At 38.0% G+C, this 18,796-nt stretch overlaps 2 protein-coding genes across 2 annotated transcripts; both read right to left on the bottom strand.

The window, feature by feature from the left end:
• Window positions 1–497: 497 nt before the first annotated feature.
• On the bottom strand, window positions 498–2,141 carry LOC113311520. Its single transcript, XM_026560352.1, has 2 exons — window positions 1,992–2,141; window positions 498–773 (listed from the first exon to the last, which is right to left on the bottom strand). The coding sequence occupies exons 1-2, from the start codon at window positions 2,139–2,141 to the stop codon at window positions 498–500; spliced, it is 426 nt and encodes a 141-aa protein (XP_026416137.1).
• Window positions 2,142–8,338: 6,197 nt separating this feature from the next.
• LOC113311519 (FBD-associated F-box protein At4g10400-like) lies at window positions 8,339–9,275 on the bottom strand. The gene is made up of 2 exons (XM_026560351.1): window positions 8,604–9,275; window positions 8,339–8,503 (listed from the first exon to the last, which is right to left on the bottom strand). Exons 1-2 carry the CDS (start codon window positions 9,273–9,275, stop codon window positions 8,339–8,341), a joined length of 837 nt encoding a protein of 278 aa, XP_026416136.1.
• Between the last annotated feature and the right edge of the window lie 9,521 nt (window positions 9,276–18,796).

The raw sequence follows: 18,796 nt of genomic DNA, 5'->3' as shown, positions 1-18,796 counted from the left end.
ATTCCAAAGGAAGTTCCTGAAGAGTCTTTTCAACTTCTTAATGACAGACATAGGAGAAACAAACAGAGACATCATATACACTGCTAAGGCTTGAAGACCGCATGAATAAGAATCAGTTTTCCTCTCCTCGAAAGAAAACAAGCTGATCAAGAGGCTAATCTGTACTGAACTCTTTCAATCACTAAATCCCACTTAGCTTTCGTTAAGTATTTGTCTCCCAAAGGCAAGCCAAGGTAAGTTATCGGAAATTTATCTACTTTACAACCAAAGGTCAGAGCCAACGTATCAAGTTGCGACACCTCCCCTACTGGTATGATTGAAGTCTTTTTAATGTTTACCTTCAAGCCAGATATAATCTCAAACCACAAAAGTAAAATTCATAAGTGTTTTACTTGCACAATATTAGCTTGAGTAAAAACGAGTGTGTCGTCTGACTTACAGGCGTCCCTCCATGAACGACTTCAAATCCCTGTAAGCAACCAATGTCAGTGGCTCTATTAAACAGCAAATTCAGAGATTACGCCACTAACAGGAATAAAAAAAAGAGATAAAGGGTCTCCTTGGCGTAATCCCTTCGAACTCGCGAATCTACCATTTGAGGAGCCATTTATCAATATTGAAAAATTGACGTAACGGGTGTAAGCTTTAATCCATTTCCTCCACTGGCTGCCAAATCCCATCCACATTAGAGTGTAGTCAAGAAAATCCCACGACACATTATCATAAGCCTTTTGGAAATCTATTTTGCAGAGGATCCCATTTTTCTTCCTTTTCTGATAAAAATCAATCAGTTCATTAGCTATTAAAGAACTATCCAAAATTTGCCTTCCGCTTATAAAAGCACTTTGGTGATTGCTAACCAGACAATCCATAACACACTTGAGTCTCGAGGCTAAAATTTTGGCAATAATCTTGTTCACACTTCCCATCAAGCTGATTTTAAAATCCGTGACTTCTACCACTGCCTCATGTTAAGGGATCAAGAAGAGAAAGGTTGATTTTAATCTCCAATCTATGTGCGAATTGAGAAATAAATCATGGGGATTTTAATAAAGTGCCACACTTCCAATTTCATGTTTAAGAAAATGCCACTGTTTTTTTCAATATTTATAAAGTGCCACAGTTTTGATCTTTTCCATCCCGTTTTTTTGAGAAAACGGTTAACTGCCGTTAGTGCCTTCGTGGCAGTAAATCAGCCCTAGTAAAAGACATTTAAGCCCCCAAAACATCTAACTAGGACTGATTCAAGTCGACTTAATAGTGTGAGTCATTGGGAGTTTGGTTGCGAGTAAGTGCCCAGTGAACCATAACTCAACCTCTGTTTGTCTTCTACCCCAAACCAGTGGAGACCCAGCTGTTGCAGACACTCCCAAGCACAGTAAGAACACCACTGTTCTTCCCTAAAAGCAAATGGCACTGACTAAGCACTTTGATGTAGTAAGCAAGTATATCCTTCTATGTGTATTCCTTCTATTGTACAATGAGTTTGTAGGAAGTATAGTACTGCAACAACACTTCTAGCAATAAAAATATATAAGACAACATGTACGAACTGTTTTAATTCAATATTCAGTTGTACTCTGCCTACACCAAGTAGTGCACCATCAACAACAACCAATGAAGTATAACAATAATAAGACTGCAATTAGCACCAACAATAGGATCTTACCTCTGAACTTGTGCATCAAAACTAATGTAGCTAGGGTGCAGTCAGCTTCACTTCAACAATTAGTTGTGTAAACTGAAAACTGAACAAGGAATGGTGGTGACGATATGCAGTTGAAGACGACTCAGGCATTCTGTCGAGCACTAAATGTGTGTCTAGCAAACTAACAATCGCTGTGTCCTAATTGCATATTGGAGCCAACAAAAATCAATTCCTTCCCTGCAAATTCGAAGTCAATAAGAACGCAACAATTCAAATGTCATTCAGAACTCTAACTCACTATAAACCTTAACCAATTACTTCCCAAAGATCAGTGGAGACAAACAAGATTCTTCTCCCCTGTATTTCCATCCTTAAGCTCAAGCTCTTCTCTGCATTTTCGAATCTGAATGAAACCCAACTCTCCTTGATTATCTTCACTTCTCAATGAAAACCCATCTTTTCTCTTCCTGACACTGCCTCCAATCGTCTCCATTAGTCCTTGAAACCAACGGCAATAAGCCAGTACCAAGTTCATGTGCATGTGAAATTGAAATCAGAGGACCCTAAATAAGCAAAAAGAGTTCAAATCTAAGACATCCAAATTTGAGAAATTGAACCCTAAAAGAGAAAAACTAGTGACAGGCCTGAAGACCGATTTTCGATCAAGATTAAAGATAGAAAAATTTCAAGATTTTGATCTCAAAAGTAAGACTGAGATGATATTTTACAGATCTAAGCTCTGATCATAATTTGATTGAGAACTTTTATATGAAATCGATGATTTTAGTTTTCAAAACCCCAAAGATTTATTTTTCTGGTGTAGTTGCAAATCAGAAAAATGGTGTGGTGAAGAATCACTTGTTTAGTGGTGATGGTGGTAGTGATGCACGAGAATAAGAAGCAGATGTAGATACATTGATTCGATTAAAGAAGAATAAAATTAGAAAAAAGTTGAAGCTCTTCTCTGTTTGTGCAGTTTCGATTTAGTTGGAGGAGAAAGAAGAAAACCTATTTGAGAAGACTACGAGGACAAATAAGTAATTGCATAATGAAAAATGGACCAGGTCAGCTATACATGACCAATCATGTGGGCCTTGACGGAATAGATAACATCAGTGGTATTTTATAAATTTTGAAAAAAACAGTGGCACTTTGTTAAACCAGAAAACCAAAGTATGGCATTTTGTTAAAATTCCCATAAATCATTAACGACCCCCATAATGTCGTCCATCATGAATTCCCATCATTTCTCGAAAAACATGATAGGAAATGTTGGAAATTTGGGCTAAAAACAGAGGATGAAGAAAACAGAGAACGGAAAAGAATGTTGTATCGCTGGAACTTGAAGGCTTTGCGATTCTTTTCAGCAATTATTTCGACCATTCCCAAATAATTGACGAGTACAACCGGTCAGTGAAATATTGCTTTCAGGATACAATGAAGCCCTAACAACGTAATTGGATTTAAGAGTTGTACTTCCCTTGACCCAACCAAAAACACACAGTATTTAGATTCTGATGATGCTTAGAAAGAAAAGAAATCAAATTCAGAGATTACGCCACTAACAGGAATAAAAAAAAAGAGATAAAGGGTCTCCTTGGCGTAATCCCTTCGAAATCGCGAATCTACCATTTGAGGAGCCATTTATCAATACTGAAAAATTGACGTAACGGGCGCAAGCTTCAATCCATTTCCTCCACTGGCTGTCAAATCCCATCCACATTAGAGTGTGGTCAAGAAAATCCCATGACACATTATCATAAGCCTTTTGGAAATCTATTTGGCAGAGGGTCCCATTTTTCTTCCTTTTCTGATAAGAATCAATCAGTTCATTAGCTATTAAAGAACTATCCAAAATTTGCCTTCCGCTTATAAAGCACTTTGGTAATTGCTGACAGACAATCCATAACACACTTGAGTCTCGAGGCTAAAATTTTGGCAATAATCTTGTTGACACTTCCCATCAAGATGATTTTAAAATCCGTGACGTCTACCACTGCCTCATGTTAAGGGATCAAGACGAGAAAGGTTGATTTTAATCTCCATCTATGTGCAAATTGAGAAATAAATCATTAACGACCCCCATAATGTCGTCCTTCATGAATTCCCATCATTTCTCGAAAAACATGATAGGAAATGTTGGAAATTTTGGCTAAAAACAGAGGATGAAGAAAACAGAGAGCGGAAAAGAATATTGTATCACTGGAACTTCAAGGCCTTGCGATTCTTTTCAGCAATTATTTCGACCATTCCCAAATAATTGGCGAGTACAACCGGTCAGCGAAATATTGCTTTCAGGATACAACGAAGCCCTAACAACGTAATTGGATTCAAGAGTTGTACTTCCCTTGACCCAACCAAGAACACACAGTATTTAAATTCTGATGATGCTTAGAGAGAAAAGAAATCAGATGTTTTAGATATATTTTTCCATTGTGTGAATGAAAACAAACCATCACTACTTATAGGGAACTCATGCCTATTGGATATGCCTCTTCACTTCCAAAAGACACATAAGGTGTCTATTGGGAATGGTTGTGTCTTTTATGAACCATCACACCTATTAGAGGTGTCTCTTCATACCCAACTAACATTCATTGTGTTTATTCAACACAGGACACTCCCCAGTCGTAGCGGCAAACCAAAAAACCGCTTTATCTTCTATGTTATTCAAAATATCCAACAGGAAAGTCGTCGGGGCCTGGGGCACTCTCACTCTCCAAGTCTTGAAGAGCACTAACAACTTCATCCAAATTGCAACACCTTTCAAGACACTCTGCTCTATCCCGACCAATATTCGGAAATTCTAACCCATCTAATTTAGTTCTAGAAGTCGGCTTATCCGCAGTTAAACTACCATTGACATTAAGCTGAGAGAACGAATTACCTCTCTGTCTCGAGGAAGCTTTCTTATGGAAGAATTTAGTGTTTCTTTCATTACCCTCCAACTAGTCGATTCTAATGTTAGAATACGGGCAACCAAGTCAAAACCAATTGGCAATGAGTGGAGAGACCCTTAGAATTATAAACCGCAGGATCTTAGATAACCCAACAATGTGGGACTAATAATCTCAACATCTAGCCCTTTGTTTCCAGAATATGTGTTTCATCTTTGATAACTTGTGAAATTCTTCTTTAGCTCTCAATTTTTGTCTTGTAGGATCTTCAGAAACACCATTAGTTTGCTCCATTATGTCTTAGTTTTTAATTTGAACTAGATTTTCCTCGACATTTCGATCCAAATTACCAAAGACCATTTTATTCCATTCTTTCAGTTTGCGCTTTAACAGTTGAAGTTTCTTCGCCATCACAAAACCCGGGTTTCCCTGAAAATTGCAAGACTCCCACCAAGTCTTCATCATCCCTATGATTTGAGGATCTTCAAACCAAATCGCTTCAAGACGAAAAGGAGTAGCTCCCCACCCCTCCCCCTCGGAGAGGAAGGTCAATAAGAGCCAACCAAAGGAAGGTCAATAAGAGCAAAATCATCTATGAACTTGTTGAACTTCGCCATTGTAGTAGTCACATGAGCCTCCCCTGTACGCTCATGACTGTACCTGATGACGTTAAAGTCATCACATAAACACCAAGGCAAGCCCCAAAACAATCCCACATCAATCAGCTCCAACCAGAATTGTTGTCTAAATACGTCGAGAGTAGGACCATACACAGAAGTCAAGACCCACTAGAAATCTTCATCTTTCAGTCTACATCGAATTGATATAGAATAGAAAAAGCACCAATTAAAGAGTCGTCAACCTCAAGTTTTCTGGAATACCACACAATCAGAATTCCACCGGACCTTCCGATTGATTGGGGTCCCCCACAATTCTTGAACTTTCCTTGGATCCCAATTTTGAATTTTAGTTTACTGAAAACAAGCAATATCTGGTTTCCAAATTCTAAGTAAAGTTTTAAGTTCAGCTCTTCTATCCGACTGAGACAGACCGTTAACATTCCAAGAAATAAGTTTTATCTTCATTGATCACTAATGGGGATTCTCTCTTAAAACAACAATCAAACACTTATAGGTCATCAAGACCTACAAACTGCCTATCACGGGTAGCATTATCCATCAATCTCTGCAACTCCATCTCAGTTTGCTTGAATGTTACTCCTACATTAGGACCGGCACTCTTAAAATCATCGACCAACACCTGTAACCTTCTCACACCCTCTTCTTAAGAGATACCACCACTATCCCCACACTGAAAATTAGGATGTTGAGATGAAGCATCGCTTACCTCATTTAGCCCTTCCTTATCATAAGTATCTGAGACATGAGATGGAATCTCAACCTCGTCATCATCTTCATCAATTTCTCTGTTCACTTCGTCATTTCCAATCCCATGAACAGGACAGGCGTTCTCAGCTTCCTTTCTTGCTGATTCCTTGTAACTCGACGATTTTCTTTGAATGATTTTTTCGAGACCGTGATTTTTTTTTTTTTTTGAGGGGACCATGATTTTATTAAGCCACCTTCCCTATAATGATAAGGGGTGTCCTAAAACGTTGAAATGACTAACATATCCTTAACCTAATTTAATTTAAAACCAACCTAATAACCACCTATATATATAACCACCACCTCGTCCCACCATCACCGCCACCTTCGATTACCACCACCACCAACTTCCGATTACCACCGGTCCACCACCACCAACCTCCGATTACAACCACCAAAAAATCGTTCTCTCATAAACTCTCCTGTTGTCTTCCAACATAAAATTGGTTTATCAGTCTCACAAATTAAAGCCCTATTTCATCTGTTTGATTCTTTGTCTGAATTAAGGCAAGGAAATTCTCTGGCATTGATCATTACCTCCACTTGAGTTTTCCCAGGAACCTCAACTGTAACATCAGACCCTAAAAGAGAGATCGAAGAGATTGAGCTATCTTAACCCAACCGCCCCTATTATTCCCCGCGGGAAAGAAGCATACCCTAGCTGGATTTACTCCACTTCCCACAAAGGAAAATTTCATGACCTCTCCGTTTTTGTTACAGAACCGATCCACGCATACCCAATCAACTTCATTACGGTATCTCCAAAGACTCCTTTTTGACCCCTGCCATGAAGCTTCTCTTTCTAAGCTCTTGATCACCCACTCAAGTGTTTTTCTACGGATAGAGATCTCCATAAAACTTGGATTTCTCTCTTTCATTCGAAACTCTCCCACTCCGTTGAAAATAAGTTTAGAGAACTCAAAACCTATACCTCCCACAAACACCACCTTATCATTCTTGTTACGATTTCCTCTTTGGCTTCTTCGAACCTCTGTCCAATTCTGAGACGGTTGCCTTGCAGCTCCGAGATAATTCATCCTCCGGTAAATTTCTGATTTCGGAAAAACTCTTTTCCTTTTTTTCTCTCTCCTCACCAGTTTGATTTGGGTAATACTTAGTTCTTCATTAAACCTCTGAAGAAGCCATTTAATGTTGAACTCCAATGTCTCAGCCATGGTTCTAGTAACGATGCAGTCAGTTCTGCGACTGGCATAGTTTCCATTGCAGAATAGATCTTCAGCAGTTTAATCACATTGTGTATGACGTAGGTCTGTAATCAATTAGGACGTAATTCAATTATTCAAACCGTCCACATTCGAATCAAATTAGGTGACTCTGTCAAACAACCAACCCTTGGGAAACAAAGAGCAATACGCGTTTGGGGACAAATTATCATAGCTCAATTTGAGTATTGGCAGGACTCCACTATTCTGGTTTGGTTGGTGTTTCTGAGCTATCGTTTGTCTCTAATTGACAACCAATCGTTTTTATTGCTTTTTTCGCTTGTAGATACTACTTGGACTCTAGGAAGGATTGAATGCGTAAAATTTAAAAATGATGAGTCCATGTTTATCGCATGTTTATCTACAAGTTCCAAATCTTTCAGGGTTTACCCCTTCAAGAATTCCTCCAACGTTATTTTTCAGGGTTTTTCACATAATTACCATTATGTAAGTAAGAAGAGTTCTAATGAGAAGAGAGCCTAATGACACAACCCTGTCAGGCTCTTGGTAAACTTGGTATCTCTACCATTAGCTCCTTTTCACTTCTCGCATTTACAAAGACACCATAAGAATCTTTATAGTATTTGATAGTCATTGTTTGCAAGTGTTTTGTGTCCCTCAATATCAATCTCACCCACTTCATTTCCCTTGGATTTCCCATCGCCCTCAGTGTTGTCACCGTCATCTTCATCACTGTAATTCTCATCAGTCTCGTGATGTGAGACTATTTGTACCTTCCCTCACGTGTAAGGCCAGTCACTCGGCCTAACACGTGGACCTACGCACGTGTGGGTCTTGGGTATGCATGTGACATCGGTCACGGTCCACCCCACGTACAAGTCATACGAGTGACCAGTCATTCGGTCACGGGTGTACATGTGCCCATTCGGATCACGACGGCTACTAATTCGGCCTACACCCCGTGAATGGGACCTAGCTCTGATATCATGTTAGAATACGGACATCCAATATCATGTTAGAATACGGACATCCAACTCAATTGGCAATGAGTGGAGCGGTCCTTTCTTCCATATTATATTTTAAGTTCATTACGCAGAAATTAGGGATGTGGGACTATTTGTCCTTTCGCATACTGGAATTGAAATTGAAACAATAGAAAGATGTCAAAGTGATAATAAATATATACATGCATTTTAATGGCGACATGGAGAATCATTAGGTCTAAGCACTTGCCATCTGAAATACGAGCGACTCCAGATTAGGTAGCGCTTTTAGCAAAGCAATTAGTTCTTGATCAGTGGCAAATAAGTTGTCATATATTTTCAGCATTTTGACACCACGAAGTTTCAGCGAATTGTTGGACAGATCGTCTGCTGAGTAGATAGACTATTTATCACAAGGCAATGAGTCAGTTTCAACGAGTTGGATAGAACCATAAAATTAGAAAGAAACCAAGTACTCTGAAGATAGATGCAAGCAACAATACCTGTACAGCTCGATCATAAACTGTTAGACATTTTACATGTGCAAGGGCTTGAAGTAAAAGACTTAAATCTGCACAACCTATTTTAATGAATAAGCAAAGGACTGCTTCCTCCGGTGTTGGGAAGCTAGACAAAATATATTCTTTTTCCTTGTAGGTAAACTTAACAAGACTTGGTGCATGAATTTTGAGAGCACATTGTCCTAAACCAGTTGCCTCCATTGCCCAAGTATTAATTTCCAAGAGTTTCAGTGTAGGAATTGAGATAGAAAAATATTTCATACGAATGGTGCAGTAGTTCAGAATCAATTCTTCAAGGACAGGGGAATTTGAAAAGAGTTCCTGATTCCAGCATTCATCGGTGAATTTAAAAGAATGGAGTTTAAGGCACTTGAGTTTTGGAAAACAGATATACTTAGGAAATTTGAAATCACAGTGTAGACTTAGCTCCAACGATGTCAGTGATTCACAAGTAAAAAGAGATGGGGGAATCAACAAGGGGTACTTGTCATCATCTCCGTATAAGCATAGATATAGATCTTTAACGTTACCCTTTATTAAAGTAGAAATCCAAGAATGAAACCGATTCCCATCCAACTTGTGGTTGCTGACGAGAGAGAACTTTTCTACGTTAGACGTATTACGACGATCCAATGTTCCATCAACAAAATTCATGAATTTTCGGTCTCAGAATAAGTGGGCTCGATCTCTGTGATAGGATTCCATTCCACAAAATGAAGGATCTGTACAGTAGTCCAGATGTGGTTCCATCTTTTTGATAATACGCTAGTACGAGCACCATCCTTGATTTCAAGGGAAGAGTGGATATGATGAAGAACGTCTTCTGGTAAATTACTGATCCTATCCTCTGCTGCTGCCTCGCTCATATTGATATGTTATTTGTCCCCCTAATCATGCAAAGATGTTAAATTGATAACGTATGATTTCCTTTAATTTTTTGAAACACATGATTAGGGTTTTATCAAACAAACAAAAAAAAAATTCAAAGTTAATGAAAATGAAGTAATAAGAACAAGGAATTACTATAGATTGGAGTCATGTGTTAGCAGAAGAGAGTACCTTACTTAAATCGTCAACTGCAACAAGCCACCAACAACACGGATTTGTGGGAATTAGTTGGGAAGAAAGGGAAAAACCCTAATTTAGAGATTCGGTGGTCAGGATTGTCCCGTCTAAAAGAGTTTATGTATGGGTCTCATCTCATCAAATGCAGGCTAGTGTCACGACTCAATGGGTCGGATTCAAATGTGTATCCACTACCAACTCCCTCCATACCCATTATGGACCAGCTGACTATTACACTACAAAATAGAAGGCCTCTTGGGACGGCCAAAAAGCGTCCCAAAAAGCCCTAAACCGTCCCAAGAAGCATTTGTGGCGATTTTGTGTCTATCCCCTATTCTACCGTCACTAACACTTTTTTGTCATACTTTCTTTTAGGGACGGCCTAAAAATAGCCTTAAATTAATTATCCCGTGACCTATAGGGACGGTCAGAACTCCCAAATAACCTCTAGGGACGGTTTTGAAAAAATGGCCGTCCCTAGAAGCCACCTGTTTTGTAGTGTTATAATTTACACAGATGGTGATGATGATGTTGCTGACGATATGCTCATCGTCGTTAACATCCTGACTATCCTTGATCTTGATTTATCGCTTTCTCTTCCTACAATTTTGAAATCATCTATTAAAAAAAAAGGAATGAGTAAGCATAGCATTTTCTCTTCTGATTTTACTAGCAATCTTAAAACGAAATACAAGTGCGTTCGAGGATGAAAGAAAGTCTCTCAAGCTGTTTTTTTTCAGAATAACGCATAGATTCGTGCGGGAGTTCGTCTGTAACATAACCAACGTCATAGGCAGCTTCCTTCTCGACCGAAGTTTCACGGAGGCATCGTTAACCTGCTTCCTCTCAGCATCAGATGTTACAGCAAAGATCGTCTCCAAGGTACTTTTAAGACTTTTCAGCTAATATAAAGAATAAGAGATTTATTAAGGATACAGAAACCCGGAAAATTTAAACAAAAACGGGCAAAGCATTCCAATGCGGTTTTAAACGACGTCTAACCAAAAAAATACATTCGGCTTGTCTCAAATTCTTCGTGTATAAGGAAAAACAAAAAATACAGCTAAAGCTCCATTCTTCTAAATTTTAATTCAAGCTATCAAATAAACTAACCGCACAAACATTTTTAATTCAAGCTATCAAATAAACTAACCGCACAAACATAAATAAGTTGATTAATAACTACACTGATAATTAAAATGGGGTTGTGTATCATAAACATCCCATTGTTGTTACTAACTGCATCTCCAAATAAGAAAATAGTTATAGTAGCTCATGCTCAGACATTAATTACTAGCAGATTCCAAAATTCTTCAGGGAATTCTTCTGGTGTAAGCTTTCTTTCCTCCCCAGGGGCGCGCACCAACTTAGCAAGGAAATCAGCAGGCTTGTTCCATTCTTTGCCAGAACAATCCATGAAACCACAGGTGTGATAAAAGCGTTCTCCCTTTGTCACTATTTTTCTCACGATGTCACAAATTAGAGCAAGTGGTTCATCCTTGCTCAACCGATACTTTAAACAAATACGACAGACCACATCAAATGTGGCATCAGGGTGACTGCGACAATGACCCTTGTCGTTGAAGATGAAACACTGCGAGAGTGTCTCTGAAAGCCTATATGAATTGCATACGCAGGAAAGACTGTCAATATCTGCAGCGATAGCAAGGTCTAGACCACTTAGAAACCCCTCCAGGGTATGATAATAAAATGAAATCCAACGTTGAGATCCGCCAGCAACAGCAGCAATAGGAACACCATTGCCAGACCGCAAGAGTGCCCGGTAACCTCCATTCTTTCCTTTCTTTCTGTGATATCCATCAAAAGTGAGTATGAAATCATCTTTGGTGTCAGGAGGAGGCATTTGTATGTGAGATGGTTTGACAATCTTCATCGTGGCCAAAGATAGCTTTTTCTTGCTCACATGTTCACCTTCATTAGATTCTTCGGATACCTCGTGTTGATCAATAGTATCACTATCAACACATACTGACCACCCATCTCTATCAACAAATTTACTGTTTCCCCACATCCCTTGATGTATTTGAGGGATGCAGCTACCAGCACTCACCATCATATCATCAGTGTCATTGAAAAGAAGAAATTAAACTTAATATATCAGGAACTGTGGTATAAATACTCATTCTATGTATGCCATTTTTGAGGGTTAGATAATCACCTGTCAAGACTGCTGCAGCTACTACCAACCTCCATATCATCAGTGTCACTGAAAATAAGAATTAAACTCAATATATCAGGAACTGTGGTATAAAGTCTCATTCTAGTGTATGCCATTTTTGGGGGTTAGATAATCACCTGTCAGTTTCAATTTCATTCCTCGATTCCCCCCTTTTGGATCCTGCCCTGCTCAAATATTTGGCCGCCCCGCAATCAAGGAGGCATCGATTACGATCACAATGACTATGATCACATCTAGAGCTACCACCCTCATTAGGAGTGCCACTGAAAAGAAGAAAGAAAGAAAAAGCAAAATATACATCACAAATTTTTGAACAAACATAATTGTCTAATTACTCAGTCTCTTGTATGATATCTCATTTTTGAAGGTTAGATCATCACCTAATATCTTCACTTTTTGATGCACCTATTTCGGGTGCTGCTCTGCCCTTATCTTGGATGCTGCCATGAGTTTTTAGAGACTTTTTACCCTTGCTATCACCCGGCATATCAGTTTCACTGAAAAGAAGAAAAATTGCAAAATACATCAATCCAGTTAAGTAAAATATCAGTACTTGTAACGGGATGGGTTTCTGTTTCAACTCTATTTATGACAGATAAATGTTTTTCAACCCATTACCATTCTTGAATATGTCTTAGAGCGTGGCGCTCAGTTAATTGAAGGCGGAAACCAGGCCTAATTTCCGCATAGTCAATATCGGCGTGGTCAATAAAACTATAATCAATGTTGTGTATGAATTCTATGACCAATCTGGAATTAGGTATGAGCTTCTATAAGTAATCTGAAGTTATAAATTTTTTATATTCGGTTTGATTTTGTGCATCTAACTTTTATAGTCAACTTTTGGGTACGAGTTATAAGCATTCTTCCATCCGAGTTATATGCGTTTTTTTACGGGAACATTATTTAAATACCCCTCGGAATCAAAAAGAAAAAAAAAAAAAAAAAACTCGTCCTACTTAAATGAGTAGATCGTCCCGGCAAAAACCACAACATGTAGATGCCATCATGTCGAGAAGCACTCTTCTTCTGTTTTGCCAATCCTGGTCCAACATCCTCTATTTATACACAACCCTTGCCCTCTACGCCATTATTAAAATTAGGAAACCAATTAAAGTTTGGGAATTTGCATCAGTCACCATTTGGATTAGGAAACCAATTACTGTTTGGAAATTTACGTCATCTGAATATTCTATATTGTTGTTTGCATCATTAGTCCTCTGGATTTTTAATTGTCTCTGATAGGTCTTGGTTTCCCTAAAGCGAAAAAGAAGAAAACATGTTCTTTTATACCAAGTGTGAATGAAAAATCGAACTACATATAACAATTCAGAGCTTCTTTTTCATCATTCCTACTGATCCTAAGTAAACCAACCAAGAAATATACGTTTATCTTTAATGGAAGTTATTCATTTTCGTGTTTGAGGTGATGTGTTTTTTAAATGCAGCCATTTGGATGACAATATATACGTGGAAATGATGTCCGATAAAATTACTGATAAATTCACAGGGAGCATATCAACATTTTGTGGGTTAAGTGGGAGTTGAATGCCCATTTAATTTCTGGCTAGGTATGTACTCTTATTGGACCCTTAATGTAATTGTAGAGTCTACCACTGGGCATAGAAGTGGAGTGGAAACGGGGATGATACTTTATTAGAGGTGAAAGGATATTTTTCAGCAATGATCATCAGCATGATCGATAGAGGGATTCTTAAGTTCAGGTTTAAACGTGGCGAATCAGTTGATTATATATTTGAGAGAAGATACGCTTTACAAGAGGAACATCAGTTAAGTAACAGTACTATAAGAGTTATGTTTTCCCTGAAAATCAGTTAGTTATATAGCGAAAGAAGTGTCTGCTTAAATACGATTAGTTAATAACCGTAGTACTTTACGTTTCACTCCAGTCAAGAAGAGAAATCAGTTGTTTGTGATGTGAATTTGGAAGACGAGTCTTTCTATATCGTTGTCCAGTTCAGTGCTAAAAATGTCCTTGATAATTAAAAAAAGTACAGTTGGTAAGTCAGATACTACAATCAAAGAGTGAGGAGATTTGCATTATCGTTTGTGGTGTTGAATCTGTCTGTAATGTGCGAGTGAGACCAGGTCCGACCCTTAGGTTGGTGATGCCTGAACCAAGCTTCGAAAATATTGCCCCAAATCTAATTTTGATTTCTAGCCTCTTGACCAAGTCAACATAAGTTGACAATGGGTGAGACGTTATTAGCTTGACATAGGCGAATGAAAAGAGAAAACATTCTTCTTATGCTTGATTAACAAGAATGTTATTTGGTCGTATGTCAGGCAGGGCCTGCACACCATGTGAGGATAAAATAGGATTTTCCAAATAAAAATACATACACGATACACATTTGTATTTCGCACGAACACAGTAAGGATATTGCAACTTATTAGGAAATAATATAGGAGTCTATATTTAGGACCGAGATGTCCTAAAACTACGAAGATGGGACCGAAATGTCCTTAAACTACGAATGGGACCGAAACGTCCTTAAACTACGATCTGAAGATTTTTTTTTTTTCACAAAAGTATTGAAAAAAAAAAAAAGAAAGAAAACCGAAGTTAAATTTCTTTGGTCCAAGATGGGCATTCGTGATCTACATGCTCCATCTTGAGGGAGGGTATTAGGAAATAATATAGGAGTCTATATTTAGGAGATATACACTTTAAGGAGTTTGAGTTATATTAGGAAAGTGTCTATGTTTAGAGTTTGATCTTAGGTAGGAAAGTGCCTTGAGTGGTCGTCAAGTTTGTGAACAATATAAATAGGCTGTTAAGCCATAAGAATGATATACCAAGAATTATTATCAATGTAGTCTTTTATGCTTCCGCGTTTATGCTCTCTTCTCTCTTGCTCGATCCTTTAACATGGTATCAGAGCAAGGTGAGAGGAAGGGAGAGGAGAAGGAGAAAGTTAGAGAAGTTTCAAAGTTTTTTCTTTAAATTTCAAAGAGAAGTAGTGTGCGAAGTTCTGATGGTTTTAAAAAAAATAAAATAAAAAAAAAAAATTGGAGTTTGTCAAGCTGCGTTAGGGTTTGAGAAGAGTAAAAAAAAAAAAAAAAAAGAGAAGAAAGAATTGTTTAAAGGTCTGTGTTAGATGAAAAGTTGTGTTGGTGTGTGTTTTTCATTAGGGTTGGAGAGTTTAAAAAAAAAAAAAAAGAGTTGCTGCTGTTTTGAAGAAGAAAGAAGTTACGGCTGCTGTTTAGAGAAGCTAAGAAGAACTGATGATGTGGTAGTTTGAACAGTGATCGTTGTGGTTTGCTCAGTTATTGTCACAGATGTGGCTTGGCTGCGAAGATTGACTAATAACGGCTGCATCAATCTGATGGTGAAAATAATGACAAAAAAAAGAAAAAAAAGGAGATGAATATGGGTACGTGAGATTGAAACACGAAATCAGTTGAGAACCGGCAGGTGGTGGAAATTGAGCTTGTTGTGATTGAAGCTGTAGTTTGTGAGAAGGTTTGGTTCGATCCATGAGTAGTACTATATTGTTGTTGCTCGTGTTATTTGTTGTGGTTAGAGGCTTCTAACAGCAACGTTGGAGATTTAGGGTTTCACAACCCTACAATCAGAGTTGCTATGGAATTCTTGAGTATCCATGAGCTTGCTGCTGATGGTGATCGTGATAGTGATTACAAAGAAAGAGTTCGAGCTGGTGATGAAACTCGATGGAAGAGAAGAGAAGTTGCTGGTGTTGTGATGGCGTTGACGAGTTGAGTAACTTGCTTAACTATCTGTTAATGGAAGAACTAGAGAAACCAGGGACGTACCATACTGTTGCCCTAGATTTGTTGGGGTTTCACGACCTAGAACAAGTACTTAAAAAAAAAAAAAAAAAAAAAAAAAAAAAAAAAAAAAAAAAAAAAAAAAAAAAAAGAAAGAAAGTGTTATTGAAAATTTGTAACAGTTTGGGTGTTACAAAGAAGAATCGTAACAGAAGCAAGTGTGACAGTTCTGTCAGAGGTATTGCAGAAAGCTGTTAAACATGTTGGAAGAAGTGAAGTGTGGTTGAAGAGTTTGTGGCAGAAACTTGGAGATCCTACAAAGTGTGGCAGACTTTGTAAAGACGACAAGATTGTGAGAGAATCTTGAAGAACAAAGAAGTGTGAAGGTTTCGCAAAAATAGCGTGACTGGAACAAGAAAAGAAGAAACAACATTCATGTTGTGAAGAAAGAAAAAAAAAGAGAGAGAGAAGAAAACAATCACCAAGAGGTGATGAGAAAAGAACAACAATAATAGGTTGAAATCCTATGAGTTGTCGAGAGAGTACAAAAAGTATTCTATCGAAGAAACCAAGAAACCAAGAGTACAAGAAGTACTCTTCAGAAGATGGGACCGAAATGTCCCTAAACTACAACAATGGAACCTGTACGTTCTAAAACTACTATTGGGACCGAAATCGTAATGTCCTTAAACTATGAAGGGGACCGAAACGTCCTAAAACTACGAGGGGACCGTAATGTCCTTAAACTACGAAGGGGACCGAAATCGTCCTAAAACTATGAAGGGGACCGTAATGTCCTTAAACTACGAAGAGGACCGTAATGTCCCTAAACTACGACGGGGACCGAGATGTCCTAAAACTAAGAAGATGGGACCGTAATGTCCTAAAACTTCCGAAGGGGACCGAGATGTCCTAAAACTACGAAGATGGGACCGAAATGTCCTTAAACTACGAATGGGACCGAAACGTCCTTAAACTACGATCTGAAGATTTTTTTTTTTTCACAAAAGTATTGAAAAAAAAAAAAGAAAGAAAACCGAAGTTAAATTTCTTTGGTCCAAGATGGGCATTCGTGATCTACATGCTCCATCTTGAGGGAGGGTATTAGGAAATAATATAGGAGTCTATATTTAGGAGATATACACTTTAAGGAGTTTGAGTTATATTAGGAAAGTGTCTATGTTTAGAGTTTGATCTTAGGTAGGAAAGTGCCTTGAGTGGTCGTCAAGTTTGTGAACAATATAAATAGGCTGTTAAGCCATAAGAATGATATACCAAGAATTATTATCAATGTAGTCTTTTATGCTTCCGCGTTTATGCTCTCTTCTCTCTTACTCGATCCTTTAACACAACTTCTTTTCTTCGATCTGTGGCTCTCTATACTCGATCCCAAACTCTCTGTTCCTTTCTCTTCGTCCCAAGCAACCTATTTATACTCAATAGGAGCATCAAATCTCTGTAATCACTCCCCAAATCCTCTTGCAGTTAATACTTTATCTCGGGTATATTTTCTTTCCCAGTACGGGATTTCTTCCGTTTTTCTTCTCTTTCCCGTGTTTAACTGAAGCTTGCACGCTGACTCATCCTCCAAACATGTACCAGAATGCGTAAAACTCTCTCGGGACACAAGAAATACACAAACAACTCGTGAATATATCCTCTTTCCTGATTTCTTCTACGCGATTATCCAACCAAATTTATTCGCTCCAAACAACCATACTCGGACTGTTTACCTCTAACAGGCCTACAAGCATCTCCAACAGTGGGTGGTACAAATCGTACATGGAATTTTTATTCAGATCCTTATTCATGGGATTATATATATGTAGCAAAAAGAGTAATGGTTTTCTCATGAACCGTCTCCAGTGGTGTGGGGTGTTAATTTTAGGATTTTTTTTTTGATCAAGATAAAAGTGATTCTTTTTTTCCTATTGGGTTAGAAAAATTTATTTGAAAATAATAATTAAAAAAATAGTCCAAAAGATGACATGGAGGTCATTCCCAAGGTCTAAATAAGACTTTCTCTAAGACCTTCATATTTATTTTGACACAATGACACCCTTCATATTTTATAGGACCTACTGTTGGAGATGGATTTAATCTAAATGAGGGTCTAAAATCCTATGTGTCAAAAGAAAATAAAACTCTCACCCTCTGTTGGAGATGCTCTAAATAAACCCAAATCCATGCTTACTTCTCACCAATATCCCAATACATCTTAACAAAATCCCGGGAAAACTCTTATGCTCTGTTTTCTCCAATCCATGATTCCAGCCAATTTTAAACGAAACAAAACCCGTTACCGTCCCTGTTTAGCCAAATAGAGGATACCCAATCAATTCCATCGATTTAATCTCCCTTAAACACCTTCAGAAGTCGAACCTTAATTTTCCCGGTGACTGAAACAATGTTTCACGATTATCCAGCCAAAAATAGATGAATCAAACACTTGTGACGTCCCCGGTTAGTTCAAATTAACAACCCCAATAGATTTCAACACTTTAGTCTCACTCAAACCTCTCGAATTTTCCGACCCTAATTTTGTTTCCATTAAAACCATTTTCCCGCCAAATAATCAAATTCAAAAGCTTGAAGATGACTGCCCCTTAGTCAATTCTGGTCTCCCTTTAGAAATTTGGGGTACATTTAGCAAATCTTGGGGTGCGAATAGCAACTTTTGGAGTACAAGGAGAATTCTTGGGCGGTAAATAGTGAAAAACTCCTTGGGTGCCTTTATCAACTTTTCTGGGACATTTATGGGGTCCAAAAACTACTTTTTGAGCCGATTTCTCCAAAAGAAGTTATTTTCTTGCAAAGACTTAAAACAAGTTTATTAGCAATAAAATGAGTCCTAGCTAATGTAATTATGGGTGAAAACGACAAATTCTTTTTCGTTAAAAATAGCTCAACTTCAGTTTCTTTTTCGTTAAAAGACAAATTCAAGACTATGCTATGCAGGTGATGTAAAGAGAATATTGAGCTATTTTTAACCGAAGTTGAACTTCAGTTACTTTGGCTCAAGGCCATCCCTTGAGCTATTTTACATCACCTGCATAGCATAGTCTTGAATTACATATAAAATAGATAATTTTTAATGCATCTGTAAGATGCAATTGCATGTAGCGGATTAGCTAACAAAATATTTACAAGAAAAAGA

The sequence above is a fragment of the Papaver somniferum genome, chromosome 9, assembly GCF_003573695.1.
Source record: "Papaver somniferum cultivar HN1 chromosome 9, ASM357369v1, whole genome shotgun sequence".
Lineage (NCBI taxonomy): Eukaryota > Viridiplantae > Streptophyta > Magnoliopsida > Ranunculales > Papaveraceae > Papaver > Papaver somniferum.
Note: the sequence above shows the minus strand (reverse complement) of the source record. Positions and strands in the feature narration are given on the sequence as shown.